Raw genomic sequence first — 14,104 nt, 5'->3', positions numbered from 1 at the left:
GCGGGGGGGGCGGGGCGGGGAGGGGAGAGAGGAGGGGAGTGCCAAAAAGCAAAGTATTGTGGGGCCTTGTTAGGAATAGAAACAACTTCCGTGGTGCTCTGGCAGGCAGACAACCACAGGGCTTCAGTGATCTCTGAAAATTGTGATTCCTTAGTGATGCTTATCTGTCATTTAGTAGATAGTTTTTTTTCACGAGAGAGTAACTTTTAATTGTTACAAAATAACTTATTTAGGACAAAAATGTTACACAAGGGCACAATCTAGTAAAATGTTTCTTATGCACTGCTTTCTTAGGAGACTCAAAATAGAACATTAGAAATAAACTGCTCTGAGCAGTAGGGCATGTGACATTGTTTTGGGCAGCTGTGGTCAGGGAGACTGACCACAACTGAATAGTGTCTTGCTTCAAAAGAGCTTACTCAGTAGTGAAAGTAAGGGGAAAAATAGAAATTCCTTCACCAAAATATGGCTGAAGTTTTATAGTTGGGTACTAAATTGCACTGCAGTACTTCTGATGTCATTGTTTTCTAGGAGATCTGCTTCATTTAATATTTGCATAACTTTGCTTTCAGACTGTTAGTATACAGTAACACTCTTCTGGCAAGCTACAGCGTTGTGTGTTTTCTGGGTGTTTTTTTTTTGGTGGGGGGAGGTTAAAGCATACAATATATTCTAATAATATCTCTTATTTTCCCTCTATCAGCCTTCTGTTGCGGTTCACAGATGATACATTTGACCCAGAACTTGCAGCAACAATTGGTAAGTATGTGCTGACCTTAATTTGGAAAATTCTTAGTAACTGTAATGGCAAACAGTAGCTTATTGGCTTGTATAACTAGTACTGAGGTACAACCTTCATTGGTTTCGTACTGCATTTATAAGTCTGTAGTATGTAGTTCATGTGCTGTGACTGAGTCCAGAAACACTTACCATGTATGTGATGTAAGAATGCATCATGTGCAAAATTAGTCCAGGATTGAGACCATATAGCTTCCACTCTCAAGAATGCAAAAGTACATTTATCTCCTAAGCAAGGATGTCCAGTGAACACAGTATGGAAATGCTGATGCTACAGCTTGTTCGCACCACAGCTTTGTTAGCATTAAAATCCTAGTGGGGTTGTTCCTGAACTTGTTAGAACCAACCTCTGTGGAAAAGGCTATTAGAAAACTATCTCTTCAAGGCTAACAGAAGATACAAACTGTTATTTTTAATAGGAATAAAAACTATAGGACTTGTATTGGGATTGGATGCTTAAGTGATGATCTAAGAAACTGAACACTTTTTACTAAGGCAGATGGTTTTCCTGTTCCAAAAAGCTTGACATTGTATTGGGTCTTCAGCTGCTGTCTCCCACTCTTCCCCTTTAAAAGAGGAGATAAATTAACATAGGAATAAAAGGGCTTCCTTTTACTGGCCTCAAAACAAACTTCAGTTCTTGACTAGCTGGGCCAAGGGAAAACTGAATAAAGAGCAGGTTGCCTTAGATGCTGGAAAGGGAACAGCCTTATGCCTTTGGCATGCCAGGATAGTATGGACAGCAGTTTCACCCAGTATGAATGATGTTGTGAAGGAGAGGCTCCAGAATGAACAGAAATCTACCTGTGGTAGTTAAACTTTAGGGCAGGTTGCCCATACTCAAGCTAAATGAACTTTGGAGCTCATATACATCCAAACTGAGTCCACAAATCCCTGTTGACTCTACTAGTTAGCCTAACTGCAAGAGAGGTTCTGATGGAAAGCTTGGAAGAAACTGTTTTTTATTTATATCAGTGGAGGTGGCTACTGATAGATGCTAATTTTAAGGCAAAATAGCTTCATTCTTTATATAGATGTCTAACCTGATTCCTTTTTTAAAAAATAAATCAGTTGGTTATATGGCAGCCATTGGGTTACCTTATAGGATACAGCAGCCTCAGGACTGAATTGACTTGATCTTGTCATGAAAGCAGAACTGCCCCAGTAACTGAAACTTTGGAGTCAGTTGCACTAATACTTTGGCTGTTATGAGATCTCCCCTCCCCCCCCGCCCCATGGGGCTGGGAGGCACTGGGAGTGAGTGGGTGCCTGAGCACAGGGCCCGCACCAAGTGTCCCAGGGCCGGTGGCAGGGGGATAGGGTCCCAGCCAGCAGGGGCTCTGTGAAGCCGGGCCAGCTCCCCTCTCTCCCTGCTGGTGCAGCCCAGCTCGGCTCCACAGACCCCTGCCAGCATGCGACCTGCCCTGGGCCGCACTGGTGCTGGCCCTGGGACATTGGTCCCAAGATGGTGACATGGGGGCGGAGCACCCGTCAAGGGCCGGGGCTACTTATGCAGCCCTTGACAGCTTGCCAAAACTGGGTAAGCGGCCCTCTTCCAGAATAATTGCCCACTCCTGCCTTAGGTGATCTTTGCTGGCTTTAGCTACTGTCTATAAGAGTTGTTGATGATAACTGTAAAACTAAGGTTGCAGAGTCATTGCACACAGGGTATAGTGGAGCATATTCAGAAGGAAAAGTTCAGTTTGTACATGTAATTTTTGTGCCCCTCTGAGGGCTTTTCAACCATGAAGTCAGTTAGTAATGTTAAATTGTTTTTTATCTCAGTTGTGCTCAGTGGTCACAGAAAGCATAGGGACTCAATTACTATAGGCTTCTTTCTGTACACTCTCCAGAGGAGATAAATATCTTACTAAATTCCTCTTCTAAGAAAGGTTATTGGTTGGGATGAAGCTCCACTCCCCCTACACCCCCCGATTTTTTTTTTTTTTTTTTAGCTGTAGTGCAGTAGAAAAAACTTCAGTTTTGTTATCTGCCGGGGTTGGGCTCAATGGCCCCATCAACAAAAGAGCTTCAAAGGATTCATTTGTTGCTGCTGCTTTCCCTTTAAAGTAGCATAAGAGAACTGTAAGAGAACCAGTATCTCAGCAGGCATTGTGAAGGCTGCGTGATGGAGGTCAGCTTTCCTGAATTTAAAAAGCTTGCATCTCTTGTTTTAGGGGTCACGTGCTAGTAGTTAAAGGCTAAAACATTAGCTCTTAGATACATTTCTAAATATTCTAGTTGTAGAATCCAAATTTGAAAAGGGTATCTACACAACTTCCAATTTTAAGGTTATCCAAAGTAGCATCACATTGCTTGAATTCACTAACAGCTATCTATATGAAATAGTCCCTCACAATTTAAATTTGCTGTGCTGCTAGTTTTGGACATTTAATTCCATGCGTAATTAACCTACCCACAGAGTCCAGGTCTTGCACAAGAGCTCAAGTCTTATTTTTTTTTAAACTGAGTTTCTAACCTCTGGAAATAAGAGTCTGTACTTCACAATTTATACTAACAGACTGAAACAAGAACTATGTAAATAGCCGTTCATCTCTAGGATGTTTAATTCTAAACCTTTTATGTAGATCCCCTATTAAACATCTCCACTGCTTCCCATGCTTCCAGGCATCCATCTTCTCTTACAAGTCCAATAAAGCATTCCCTGTGAAATCGACACACTGAAAATCAAAATGCAAGCACCAAAGACGAAAATGTATCGTACTAATATACTTGTAAGTTAAGCTGAACAAGAACAAGGCGGTCTTTATTCTAAAATGAGTTTCAGCAGAGTTTGAATATCATCTTGTGTAGGTGAGTGTTTGTATGTGATGCTAAAGAGCATGGTTGGGAGGAAGGTGTGTAAGAGTAGAAGCTGGAGGGACCAGACAGCTCATTGTGACACTTGTGAGCTTACTCAGAAATTCCAAATGTTGCCTTCATGAGCTTGTGTATTTCTGAAAAGCCAGCAGATGCCACTACAGAAGTCTGATCGTCTAGTCTCAGGCTGAACCAGTGATGTACTGTGAGAGAGGGCTGGCATAAACTCGTCCCTCAAGAGAATTCATAATTGTGAAACATACTTGAAGATGGTGCAAGTAAGGCTCTTAAGTCTCTAGCAGGGGCAGTGGTAAAAGTGCATTTATTTCCTCAGCCTCTTGTGTTGGCAGCTATGTTTTAACCTATGTAGTGTTACATTCTTAAGTGCTGGACTCCTCCAATGACTTGCATATGAGTCAACTGTCTCTAACTCAGGACTTCAATGCATGAAGGTGACTGAAAGTTTGAGGTGCCTACATTCTTTCAGACACCTACTCCTAAACTGATTTATGCTAATAGAACTTTGTTCTATTTTGGGGGAAGAAACAGTTCGCTTCTGGCAGCAAACCTAACTTGTGAAACAACTACAGAGTGCAAGACTTAATCTGTTTTGGAAAAGGCCTGCATTGGCAAATTGTTGGCTGCTTGTTCTCCTAGTATTTTCTGCAAAGGTGTAATTGTTCTGATCTAGTGTTCTATTTTAATATAGACTGTGCCTGTACAACAGCTTTTGGTGGGCCTTGAAATTTTAGCACAGCTGTAGCTGGATTTTTGAGCTTATCTCACCTTGGAGGTCTCTGGTTGCCTCTTGTCCTTCAGTTGTTCTAAACTTTCTTCAGCTGCATCAACCTGAGAATAATTGTCTACTGAACCACTAGGCCAGGTCACTGTTGTAGTATAATGTGAAACTGAGGGATGCCACTCTTGTGCAGTATCATGTAGAAATTGCTGCTTGCTGGATTGGATTTGAGGTTTGCTTCTTTTAGCACTTCTTAAAATGGCGGCTACCTGCAGGATAAGGACTACTTTGTTCAGCTCTAATGGCTGAAGATTGTTTTTGAGTAGAAAGTCTGAGTTCTTCCTTGTATGTCTGGTATAAGTAAACAGAGAGTAAAATCCTGGCCACAGTGAAATCAATGAGAGTTTTGTCACTGATTTACTCAGACTAGGGTTTTACCTTTATGGTGGGTAACTATGGAACGGTGAATTTAGACATAGTTGTTGGGGTGTACTATAAAATGCAAACATAAGCAGTCATTAATTATCCCCAAATACTCTTGCATGACCATCTAGCTTCTAGGGTAAGCAAGTCTTAAATATGGTTGACATCCCCACTAGCTTCAGTTGGTTATCTGCTCCCTCCCAACATTGTTCTGCAGTATAATTGCTATCAAAATGTTGCGTTCCACCACAGGAAACTGTTTCAGTAGTACCATTATATTAAATTGCATGATGTTAAATTGATGTGTATGATGTTCTTTTGATCTTTCTGAATGGGGGTGGAGGGGAAGCAAGCTACAGTACTAACATAAGAAATTGCTGTGTTCTGAATCTGTGGATTGTGTTGTCTGCTTGTCTTGTATCAGTAGATGTTAATTGTTTGACCCTCTTCGCAACAGCATGTTGTAAAACCTACTAGTGTAACAAATGTCAGTGCTCTCTTGCAAGGTCATAATTCTCTATAAAAAGGCTTCTCATTCAGACAAATGAACAAAGACTAAAATAGTAATTGCTTAAACATTTATTACTTGATAGTCTCTGTGACTGTTTTATATGACATTGCTATGTTCATCAAGTTGTACAGGCCTTTAAAAAAAATTCTGTTAGTTTTCAAGACCTCTGCAGCTTGCCAGAAACCAAGTCTAGCTGAGCAAGCAGGTGTAGAGTAAGAAGTGGCTTCTTGTAAAAGTAAGTCTCGTGTTTCACCTTCTGCTCTATTTGCCTTTACGCTTTATCATTTTCAAAGGGCTTAAAATATACTTTGATTCCAAATAAGTAATTGGAATGCTGTAAAAGTATTAAAGAAAAACGGTAAATAATCATACATTTAAAAAAAAATTGCAACCTTAACATTATTAAATTCTCAAAGAAAAACTTTAAAGAGTCTGTTAGTATTAACTTGGAATAGTATGGAATTCCATCCTGATCAAAGGGCTTACATTGCCAAAGAGGCATGTGTATCTTCAAATCTGTACAATCTGAATAACTGTAATCAACAGAGAAATCTTGAGCCTGTTCCTGGGTCTACTATGTCAAAGTAGAACTAGAAAAAAGCTAGTATGAGTTTTTAGAATAAGAAAAATGTCTATCAAATGTTTAGGGTGCACACCTTAATTTTAAGATGCAGTGTTGTATGTGAGAGAAGGTTTCAAGTACCCTCATAACCAGGGATCCTGTCTCTTTTTTCTGATTTAAAAACAAAAAACAAACCAACCCCAAATCCACAATTAAAATGAAATGCCGCTATGTATATAGGCATCAGTTGAACACTATGTCTTATTGATATATTTACAATTTAAAGCAATTTAGAAGCCTACCAGTGCCTTAATTGCTATAATACAATAAAATAAATTCCACAGCCCCCTGCTCCCCACAGTAGCGTCTGAGCCCTGGCTGCTGCCCGTGGTCAGTGGCAGCTGCTGCCAGCCAAGCAGGGAGTGGAGCACAGAGCCTGGCTCCCTCTTCCCCACGGGTGGTACGGCCAGAGCAGAGGCCGTGGGCAGGGGTGGGTATGGGCTGCAGGCTCAGGTTCCCTATCCTACTGCCCAGCCCCTGGGGCCTCTGTAGCTCCGCAGGCAGGAGCCAGCAGGACAGGGCGGAACAGGGCTGGGCAGGGAAACTCTTTGCTGCTGTGAGCCCTGAGCTGCCCTGGTGAGGTGCCCCTGCCCACCCAGCAGCAGCAGGGGGCACAACTTTGTGCTGCTTGGTTGGCGGGGGGTGCCTCACCAGGGTCATGCAGACCTCACAGCAGCAAGGAGCTGCCCAGCCCTGCTCTGCCCTGCCATGCTAGGTCCTGCCTGCTGGGCTGCGGAGGCTCCAGAGGGAGGGTAGCAGGGTGGGGAACCCAAGGCCTCAGCAGGCAGCCCACCCCCACCCCTGTCCTGTGCACAGATCTGGGGGGCACAACCCCCACCCTGCTCCTCTGGGAGTGTGCGCAGCGGCAGGGAGCCAGTCCCGCCTCCCCTGATGAGCTGCCTGCGACCCTGTCCCAGTCCCCAGTGGGCCTGTGCATTCTGCCCCTGAGCACCACCCAGCTGGGTAGTAGCCCCAGCCCTGCCGAACTCCCTCCCTATGGGGGCCTCAATTTCCCCCCCCCCGACTTATCTATGGTAGCTGCTCTCCAGGCTGCCTGGCATCCATGTGCATGTCCCCTGCCTGACCGCCCTCCTCCTGCTCTCCCCAGCCCCTGGTAGTCTGGCACTCTGTCAGCCTGCAGAGAGCTCTTTGAAAATGTGGAAAATCTGCACGTTTCTCCAGTCTAAAATGACAAGTCCACGTTCACTCCCTTGGTGGTTCTTCTCAAAAGTGCCCTTTGCTAAACTGCATAGCAGTATCTGCTTTTCCGTTAGAAAACAGAATCGTAAGAGCAGAGTTTTGATGCCAAACTATTGAAAATCAGACAGTACTATCTTTAGGATTGTTCTAAATCAGGGGTGTCCAACCTTCTTGAATGTGGGGCTGGAGCATGAACTTTTTATCACCCAGTGGGCTGGCGAGCCATATTCAAAGACCTGACAGAAAGTGGTATCACATCAGGAGGTGATGTCACATGACCTTTGGCACCAATGAAGTTGCAGGAAGTGACCATGAAATGGGTCTAACCAGTTCAAAACTCTCCCTCTATAGCATCCACCTCTGCCACTGTTCGGGACAGGATAGTGAGCTAGATGGACCATGGGGCTGACCAAGCATGGCATTTTTTATGCTCTTATGTTCAGAAGCTCTTATGTTCTTTGGCTGAGCTTCCAAACTATGGCTGAGATTTGCAAGAAGGGGTAGATAGGCATGTTACAAAGCTGTCAAAAAATTTGGAGCCCTCTAAATCCTATTCATTTTAATGGAAGTTGACCTTTTGACTCTCTGCTTTGAAAATCTCAGCCCAAGGTGCCAACCAAATAAGTCAAAATATATTTTGCATTTCTATGCAGTGCATCTATGTGGGGCTCTCCGAGCATTTTGCAAACATTAAACGAACCTCGGGATGAGCCCAGCCAGAGCAGCAGGGGCTCAGCTGCACTTTCCCCCTACCTGCACTGGTCAGTCCTAAGCGGCACATGGCTGTGCTGCCACTTCTGCTGGCTGGTGCTGACCCAGGCAGGTCTGTCCCATCCGGAGCAGCATGCAGCTGAAGCTGGCTTTCCACATGCTACTGGGGACGGGAGGAGCCCGGCTGGGTCAGCACCAGCCAGCAGAAGTGGCGGCGGAGCCATGTGCTGGTCAGGACTGACTGGTGCAGGAAGGGGGAAAATGCAGCTCAGCCCCTGGCGGCTTCTGTTGGCCAGTGCAGACCCGGCCGGGCTCCTCCCATCCCCTGTAACATGTGGGAAGCCAGCTTCTGCTGTATGCCGCTTTTCCTGGCTGGTGCTGACCTAGCTGGGTCTGTCCCATCCGGAGCAGGATGCGGCTGAAGCCGGCTTCCCACGTGCTGTTGGGGACAGGAGGAGGCTGGCCGGGTCTGCACTGGCCAGCAGAAGTGGCGGTGGAGTCGTGTGATGTGTGGGAATCTTGTCCCTTCCCCAGCCCTTCAGCAGCCATTAGGAAGCTGCTGAGGGGTTGGGGGAGGGACAAGGGGTGGGAACAAAAGTAAACAGTGTTTACTTCTGTTTTCCGTTGTAGTACTGCGGGCCTCAGAAAACGGCTTGGTGAGCCGCATGTTGGACAAACCTGTTCTAAATTGAACTGAGCATGGCAGACCAGTCTTCAGTAATAGCTAAGTTTTCAGTTTCAGTTAAGCAAGAAAGGGCGGGTGAGTTAGCTGAAGATTAGTTCCTGTCCCTGCCCTATACAGGTAATTCTGGAAAAAATCTTTTTTTCTTTATTCTGCCTATCAAAAACAAGGTGCATATATAAAAGAAGGGTGTGTTTGTATTTGAGGAAAATGTAGAATTGCCACTATTCCTCCAGATTCTTTACTGTTTTATCTGAGTGGTCTTTGAACAACTCTGTAAAACTATCATAGTACTTAAGGCCAGAAGAGAATATTGAGATCAAACTAGATGATGACTTTGTATAATGTGGGTCATAGTATCATAGCCACTTACTCCAGTTCCACCTTGTTGCTTTTGGTAATCTTGGGAGTGGCAAGCTGAGAGTTTGACTTGGCAATACTTAATGATCTTAAATGGCCTCTTGGTTCTGTTTGTGGGTTGTTTCCCCCCTTCTCCCCCCCACGGTTGCAGTATAGAAGTCTTTCTTTAAAACTGCTTGATTTTAAATTCAACTTTGGAATATATGATGTACACAATTAAAGGTAGAAATTTGAAATTGTAAAATGGAGCAAAATGTGTAAAAGGAAAGCGGCAGACAAGGTTCTTTGGGTAAATGTGGTATCTCTTATTAGACCAACTAAGCAGTTGGAAAGAGTGTTCTTTGCAGGCTTCTGGGTACAAACATCCTTCTTTTGTACCCAAAAGCCTGCAAAGAACACTCTTTCCAACTACTTAGTTGGTCTAATAAGAGATACCACATTTACCCAAAGAACCGTGTCTGCTTATGTATGCCCTTAGACAAACAAGGGCTACAACCAACAACCCTAAAAGGAAAGAAAGCATGATGAGTTCATTTTAAAGAATGTTAAATATTGTTAGAGTACCCCACTTTCTGGAAGAAATACAGTACCTGCAATTTCTGTTCCTAGAATCTTTAAGTCAATTTTTATGCATAATCCCATACAAGGCTTTGAAGCTGAAGGTTCAGAGGGCTATGCAGAGGGGGACAAATAGTAATTATGAGAAATACCTTGGTCCGTTCCATTTGTTCTTGCAAAGTACAGCTTCATTTCTAAGCTTTTGTTCTCCTCCTTTACCTTATTTAAAAAATTGGTGCACACTTGAAAGAAAATCTAAGACTTTTTTTTATTTGTGGGTTTTTTTTGTTTTGTTTTTGCTCTTCCAGGTGTTGACTTCAAGGTGAAAACTATTTCAGTTGATGGAAATAAAGCTAAGCTGGCAATATGGGTAAGTTCTGGATATAACACTTGTTATTTCAGTGCTCTGTTCTAGTAGTGATGGCCCTTACATGAATATACAGTTGAAGGGATTAACAAGTTTAAGGGAGAATGTTGGCTTTTCTGGGGGTGTTGTTTTTTGTTTAGTGTTTTGTTTTTTTTTTGTTTTTTTTAAATTGGCCAATTCATAAAAATGGACCTGGACTTGTAAATTTGCTCTGGTCTGATTAAAAATCTGAAAATAGGAATGGCCTCTTTTGGGGAATTCTCTTTTGGGAAAGATACTGTCAACAAATTAGATGGCTAAAGACAGCAACCGTGAAGAACAACATGAAAAAGTCTAAATTTGAGTTTGGGTTAAATTACCTCAATCTATTTTCCTACTATGAAGCTTCACATTTTGTACCTGGGGTTTCTTAATATGCTTTAGTAAACGCCAAATGCCTTTTGAACCGGCTGAGCTGGGTCCAACTAATGTGATGCCTCTTTTGGGCGTGCACTGGGCTCAGTGTGGGGGCGCGCTAAAGTGCCGGTTGTTGTCTTTTGTACGTCTGTATCTGTAAGAAGTCAGTGTGTATGTCATCTCTAACATCTGACAACTGCAGCAACAGGAACTTAATAGTCTCACAGTTCTACATCTGAAGTACAAGAAAAGGGAAAAATATCGGATGAACCCCAAAGACTTTGTGCTAAGCCTGGAGTCCAGGGTTGTTCCTATTAACCACTGACTTAATTATGAGATAAAACATCAAGAAACTGTATTTCCTGTAACTTCAGTTTGGTACTGGAGACGGCCACTTTTAGTAGGTAGAGAAGGAACTTGAAACTTTTAATTTGTGGCAACAAATGAATGCAGGCTTCTAAGTAACTTAAGACCAATTGTACACTCTTCAGTCTGTAAATTGTCCCTCTCACTCCCATAGTTAGTAGCACTCTTTGATAGAACTTGGGTTATTTTCTTTGTGCTGGAGGCTGCCTTCAAAGTTTCACTGCTGGGTGAAGTGGAAGAAGCATGCAGGTGAGCAAGTTTTGCTAAGGCAGGGGACCAATCATAAGCTGTTCCTTGTGCTCTTTTATGTTTGAAAAATTTCAAATAAAAGCAAAACAGGGACTTTGCCTCAGGCAGGCAGGAGCAGACAAATCCCCAAAATGTCCTTACTGAAGTAGTATGTATAGTGATAGAAAATGGATAGGCCCTGCTAAGAATAGAGAAGGAACTGGAGCCAGTGGGGTAACTATTTTGCTGTATGATGACACGAGGAAGAAAATGAAAAGGGAGAGTAGGAGGCCCTTCCTAGAAAGGAAGAAAACATGTTACAAGTAATATCTGTGTATATATACTCTTCCCTGGAGAAATGGGCAAACCAGCTTCATGAAGAGGTAAACTTGATTTGTGGGGAAATGGCTTTTCCTGTCCTGTTTCCTAAGCACAAATATAATGTAGAAGACTATTATAAAACTGGATTTTCCTTAACACAAATGATGGACAGTCAGTGCTAAATCCAACTTAAAACAAACGTGTTCTAAGTGTTAGAGCCCTCAGTACTATTGCATATACTTGTACATGGTGGAAAGCATCTTTATACTGTTAGAGGAAGCCTGAATATGGACTGATAGGGGAAGTGGACCCTTGGCAGGGTGAGGTAAGTGCATCTTCGTGTAACAGCCTGGAGAAAGAGTAGCTGCTGTATGCTGTAAAGATTGCTGTTTCAGTCTAATGTGTGAACTGGGGAAGGAGAGGAGACTGACCATAGAAATACTTTGAGATCAGGTCCTAGGTAGTATTCCCTTCCTCCTGTTCTGTTTTACTCATGTAGGAGACTTGATCTTCAGGATTTCTTTAAGATGTTTAATCATAAAATATTGATAACAGGCTTTTTTTTTACTTGAGGAGCTTTGAATCGTAATAAAAGCACATTTTCCCAGTTCACAAACTTATTGTTTGTGAATGTAAATTACTTGTCTAATAGATGCACTTTGTCTGGCTTTTTGTGTTGCTTGCACTGTAGCTTCAGAGATTCCCAACAAGGCATATACAGTAAGCACTTTTATACGTGGTCTTTGCGGGCCTTGTAGGTCCTTTTTACAGTCATAAAGGACATCAGTTTTCACTTCAGTACATTATCACTTCTGTGCTTCTGCTGCAGCATTGTTTGCTGTAACTTAAGTTAAACATATTTACTATGGCTTGAAACTAATTCATGGATACCGGACAGTTTAATAGCTTTGATTATGGCTTAACTATCACAGACTATGCTGTGTTGCAAAAACTTCTGTGGTTGCACTTTTTCTTCGTATGACATCCTGCCTGCTACAGATCAGTAATACTCTGGAAAAAAGTTCAATGTCTTCCTGTGTGCAGATTTTATTATTTGATCTCTTAAATGATTGAACTGTTAAATGCTGCTTCCTAAAGAATAACTTTGGTCTCTGTATAATCTTGACTGAGCCATCTGAAATTGACCTACAGTAAAATTAGTAAACTCGACTTCTACTGGTGTAATGTACTCAAAGCTTGAACGTTTGCTCTTTTGGGTGTTCTTCCAAAAATAAATTGTTGAGCCATCTAATGGACATCTGAATTTCTTCTTTAGGATACTGCAGGTCAGGAGCGGTTCAGAACACTAACGCCTAGTTACTATAGAGGTGCACAGGGTGTTATTTTAGGTAAGTTTGATTTGTTAATGTTCAGTTTTAAAACTTTGTTTTTATTTTTCTGGTCTTACAAAAGAGTTAACTACAAACTAGTTGCTAGTTATCAGTGATTCTTTTTCTCTATCTGTATGATCCTAATCACTGGCGGATATAATTTTTTTTCCAAGGAAAGACCGTCTCTCTTCTTAACATTTTGTGTTCTGCCTCCTGGAATTGACCCTTGGTAGTGGAAAGGTGGGGGACAAGGGAGAAATCTGTGCTTTTAAGTGGAAGGAAACATCTGAACCAAATAACCTACAGCTTACATCTGCCTACTGTAGTTCTAACTGTTGCATTATGTTGCCTTACTAGGAGAAAAAATGTGTAACCTGCTTTTAACAATAAACTTAGCCTATATAAGCTAAACCTATTGTAGATTTAAGTGGGGTGTCTGTTGCATTTTTCTACGTTATCTTGCATTTTGTACCTTTGCCGTTTGAAATAGTGGCTATGTTGTTTTTGCGCATGTATGTACCTACTACCTATGGAATTGCACGTTTTGCGATATGCTCTTATACCTCCAGATAATGCATATAACTTGTCATCTATTTCTCTCTCTCTTTTTATATACACTCAACTTTAAATCTATATATGGGGCACCAGTGCTATACCTTAAGTTGTTTTTAAAGCAGGTGGCAGTTCGTGTTCAATTTTATATGTGACATCTGCTAGGACTATAATATCGAAATCCAGCCACCTTTTTCCCCAAGTGAGCAATGGTGGCTAAATGGTTGCAGAAAGCCACTTCATCCTGTCCGCATTCTGTGAGAACCCATTCTATAGTGAAGTTCTTGTTCATGTACACACAATAGTGCAAATAACTCATTACCTGGAGCTGGTTTTGTTTTTGACAGTTGTAGATTGTCAAGGAAGGCTCTCAAGTTTCCAGCCTCCTGTTTATGCTTTAAATGCATGTTAAAGATGGCAAACATTTTATCTTATAGCTATTTGATACTCAAGCTAGTAGCAGTAGTGGATGTGCTTTACTTCTTGGTAAGATGGCTTTTGAGTAGACTGCCTCAGCAAAAGTCTGTCATATAGTTTTCAGTGGTGATATGGACCCACTTTTGTCAGATGTAGAATTGTTTTAATTGTTGCTTCCCACATTAATCAGATTTAGAATAGAAAGTGTGGACTTTCAGAAAGTTCTGTAACTAATGTGGGGGTGGTTGCAACTCCTGAAATGAAAACCACGTTATTTGGAAAATAATGTATTTAAATCAGACTACTGATAATTGCCATTTCTCTTTTAGTTTATGATGTCACAAGAAGAGAGACCTTTTTAAAACTGGATAATTGGTTAAATGAATTGGAAACATACTGCACAAGGAATGACATAGTTAAAATGCTAGTTGGAAACAAGATTGATAAGGTAACTTCAGTCTGCTTGCTTTTATTTCTGTTTTCACAGGTACACTTGTCACAGCATGTAATGTGTTTTCTTCTTATAGGAAAACCGGGAAGTTGACAGAAATGAAGGTCTCAAATTTGCAAGAAAGCATTCCATGTTGTTCATAGGTATGTTCTTAAAGATGTACATAAAAGTTATGTAAGTGCTAGTGTTACTCTGTGTAAACTATGTAAAAGTGCTGTCACAGTGATTTCTTCTGCATTGCTTAAGTGTTT

The 14,104-nt window shown here is 41.9% G+C and overlaps 1 protein-coding gene across 1 annotated transcript in view; it reads left to right on the top strand.

The window, feature by feature from the left end:
- RAB18 (RAB18, member RAS oncogene family) overlaps nucleotides 1-14,104 on the top strand; it is a 23,642-nt gene that overhangs the window by 1,795 nt on the left and 7,743 nt on the right. Inside the window, exons 2-6 of the mRNA XM_019508242.1 lie at nucleotides 704-759; nucleotides 9,733-9,794; nucleotides 12,379-12,451; nucleotides 13,732-13,850; nucleotides 13,930-13,996. Of these exons, the coding sequence (XP_019363787.1) occupies nucleotides 704-759; nucleotides 9,733-9,794; nucleotides 12,379-12,451; nucleotides 13,732-13,850; nucleotides 13,930-13,996 (377 nt within the window). The remainder of the gene's footprint in view (nucleotides 1-703; nucleotides 760-9,732; nucleotides 9,795-12,378; nucleotides 12,452-13,731; nucleotides 13,851-13,929; nucleotides 13,997-14,104) is intronic.

This window comes from Gavialis gangeticus, unplaced genomic scaffold (assembly GCF_001723915.1).
Source record: "Gavialis gangeticus isolate Ggan-Ray unplaced genomic scaffold, GavGan_comp1, whole genome shotgun sequence".
NCBI lineage: Eukaryota > Metazoa > Chordata > Crocodylia > Gavialidae > Gavialis > Gavialis gangeticus.
This window is presented reverse-complemented; position numbering and strand designations above follow the sequence as displayed.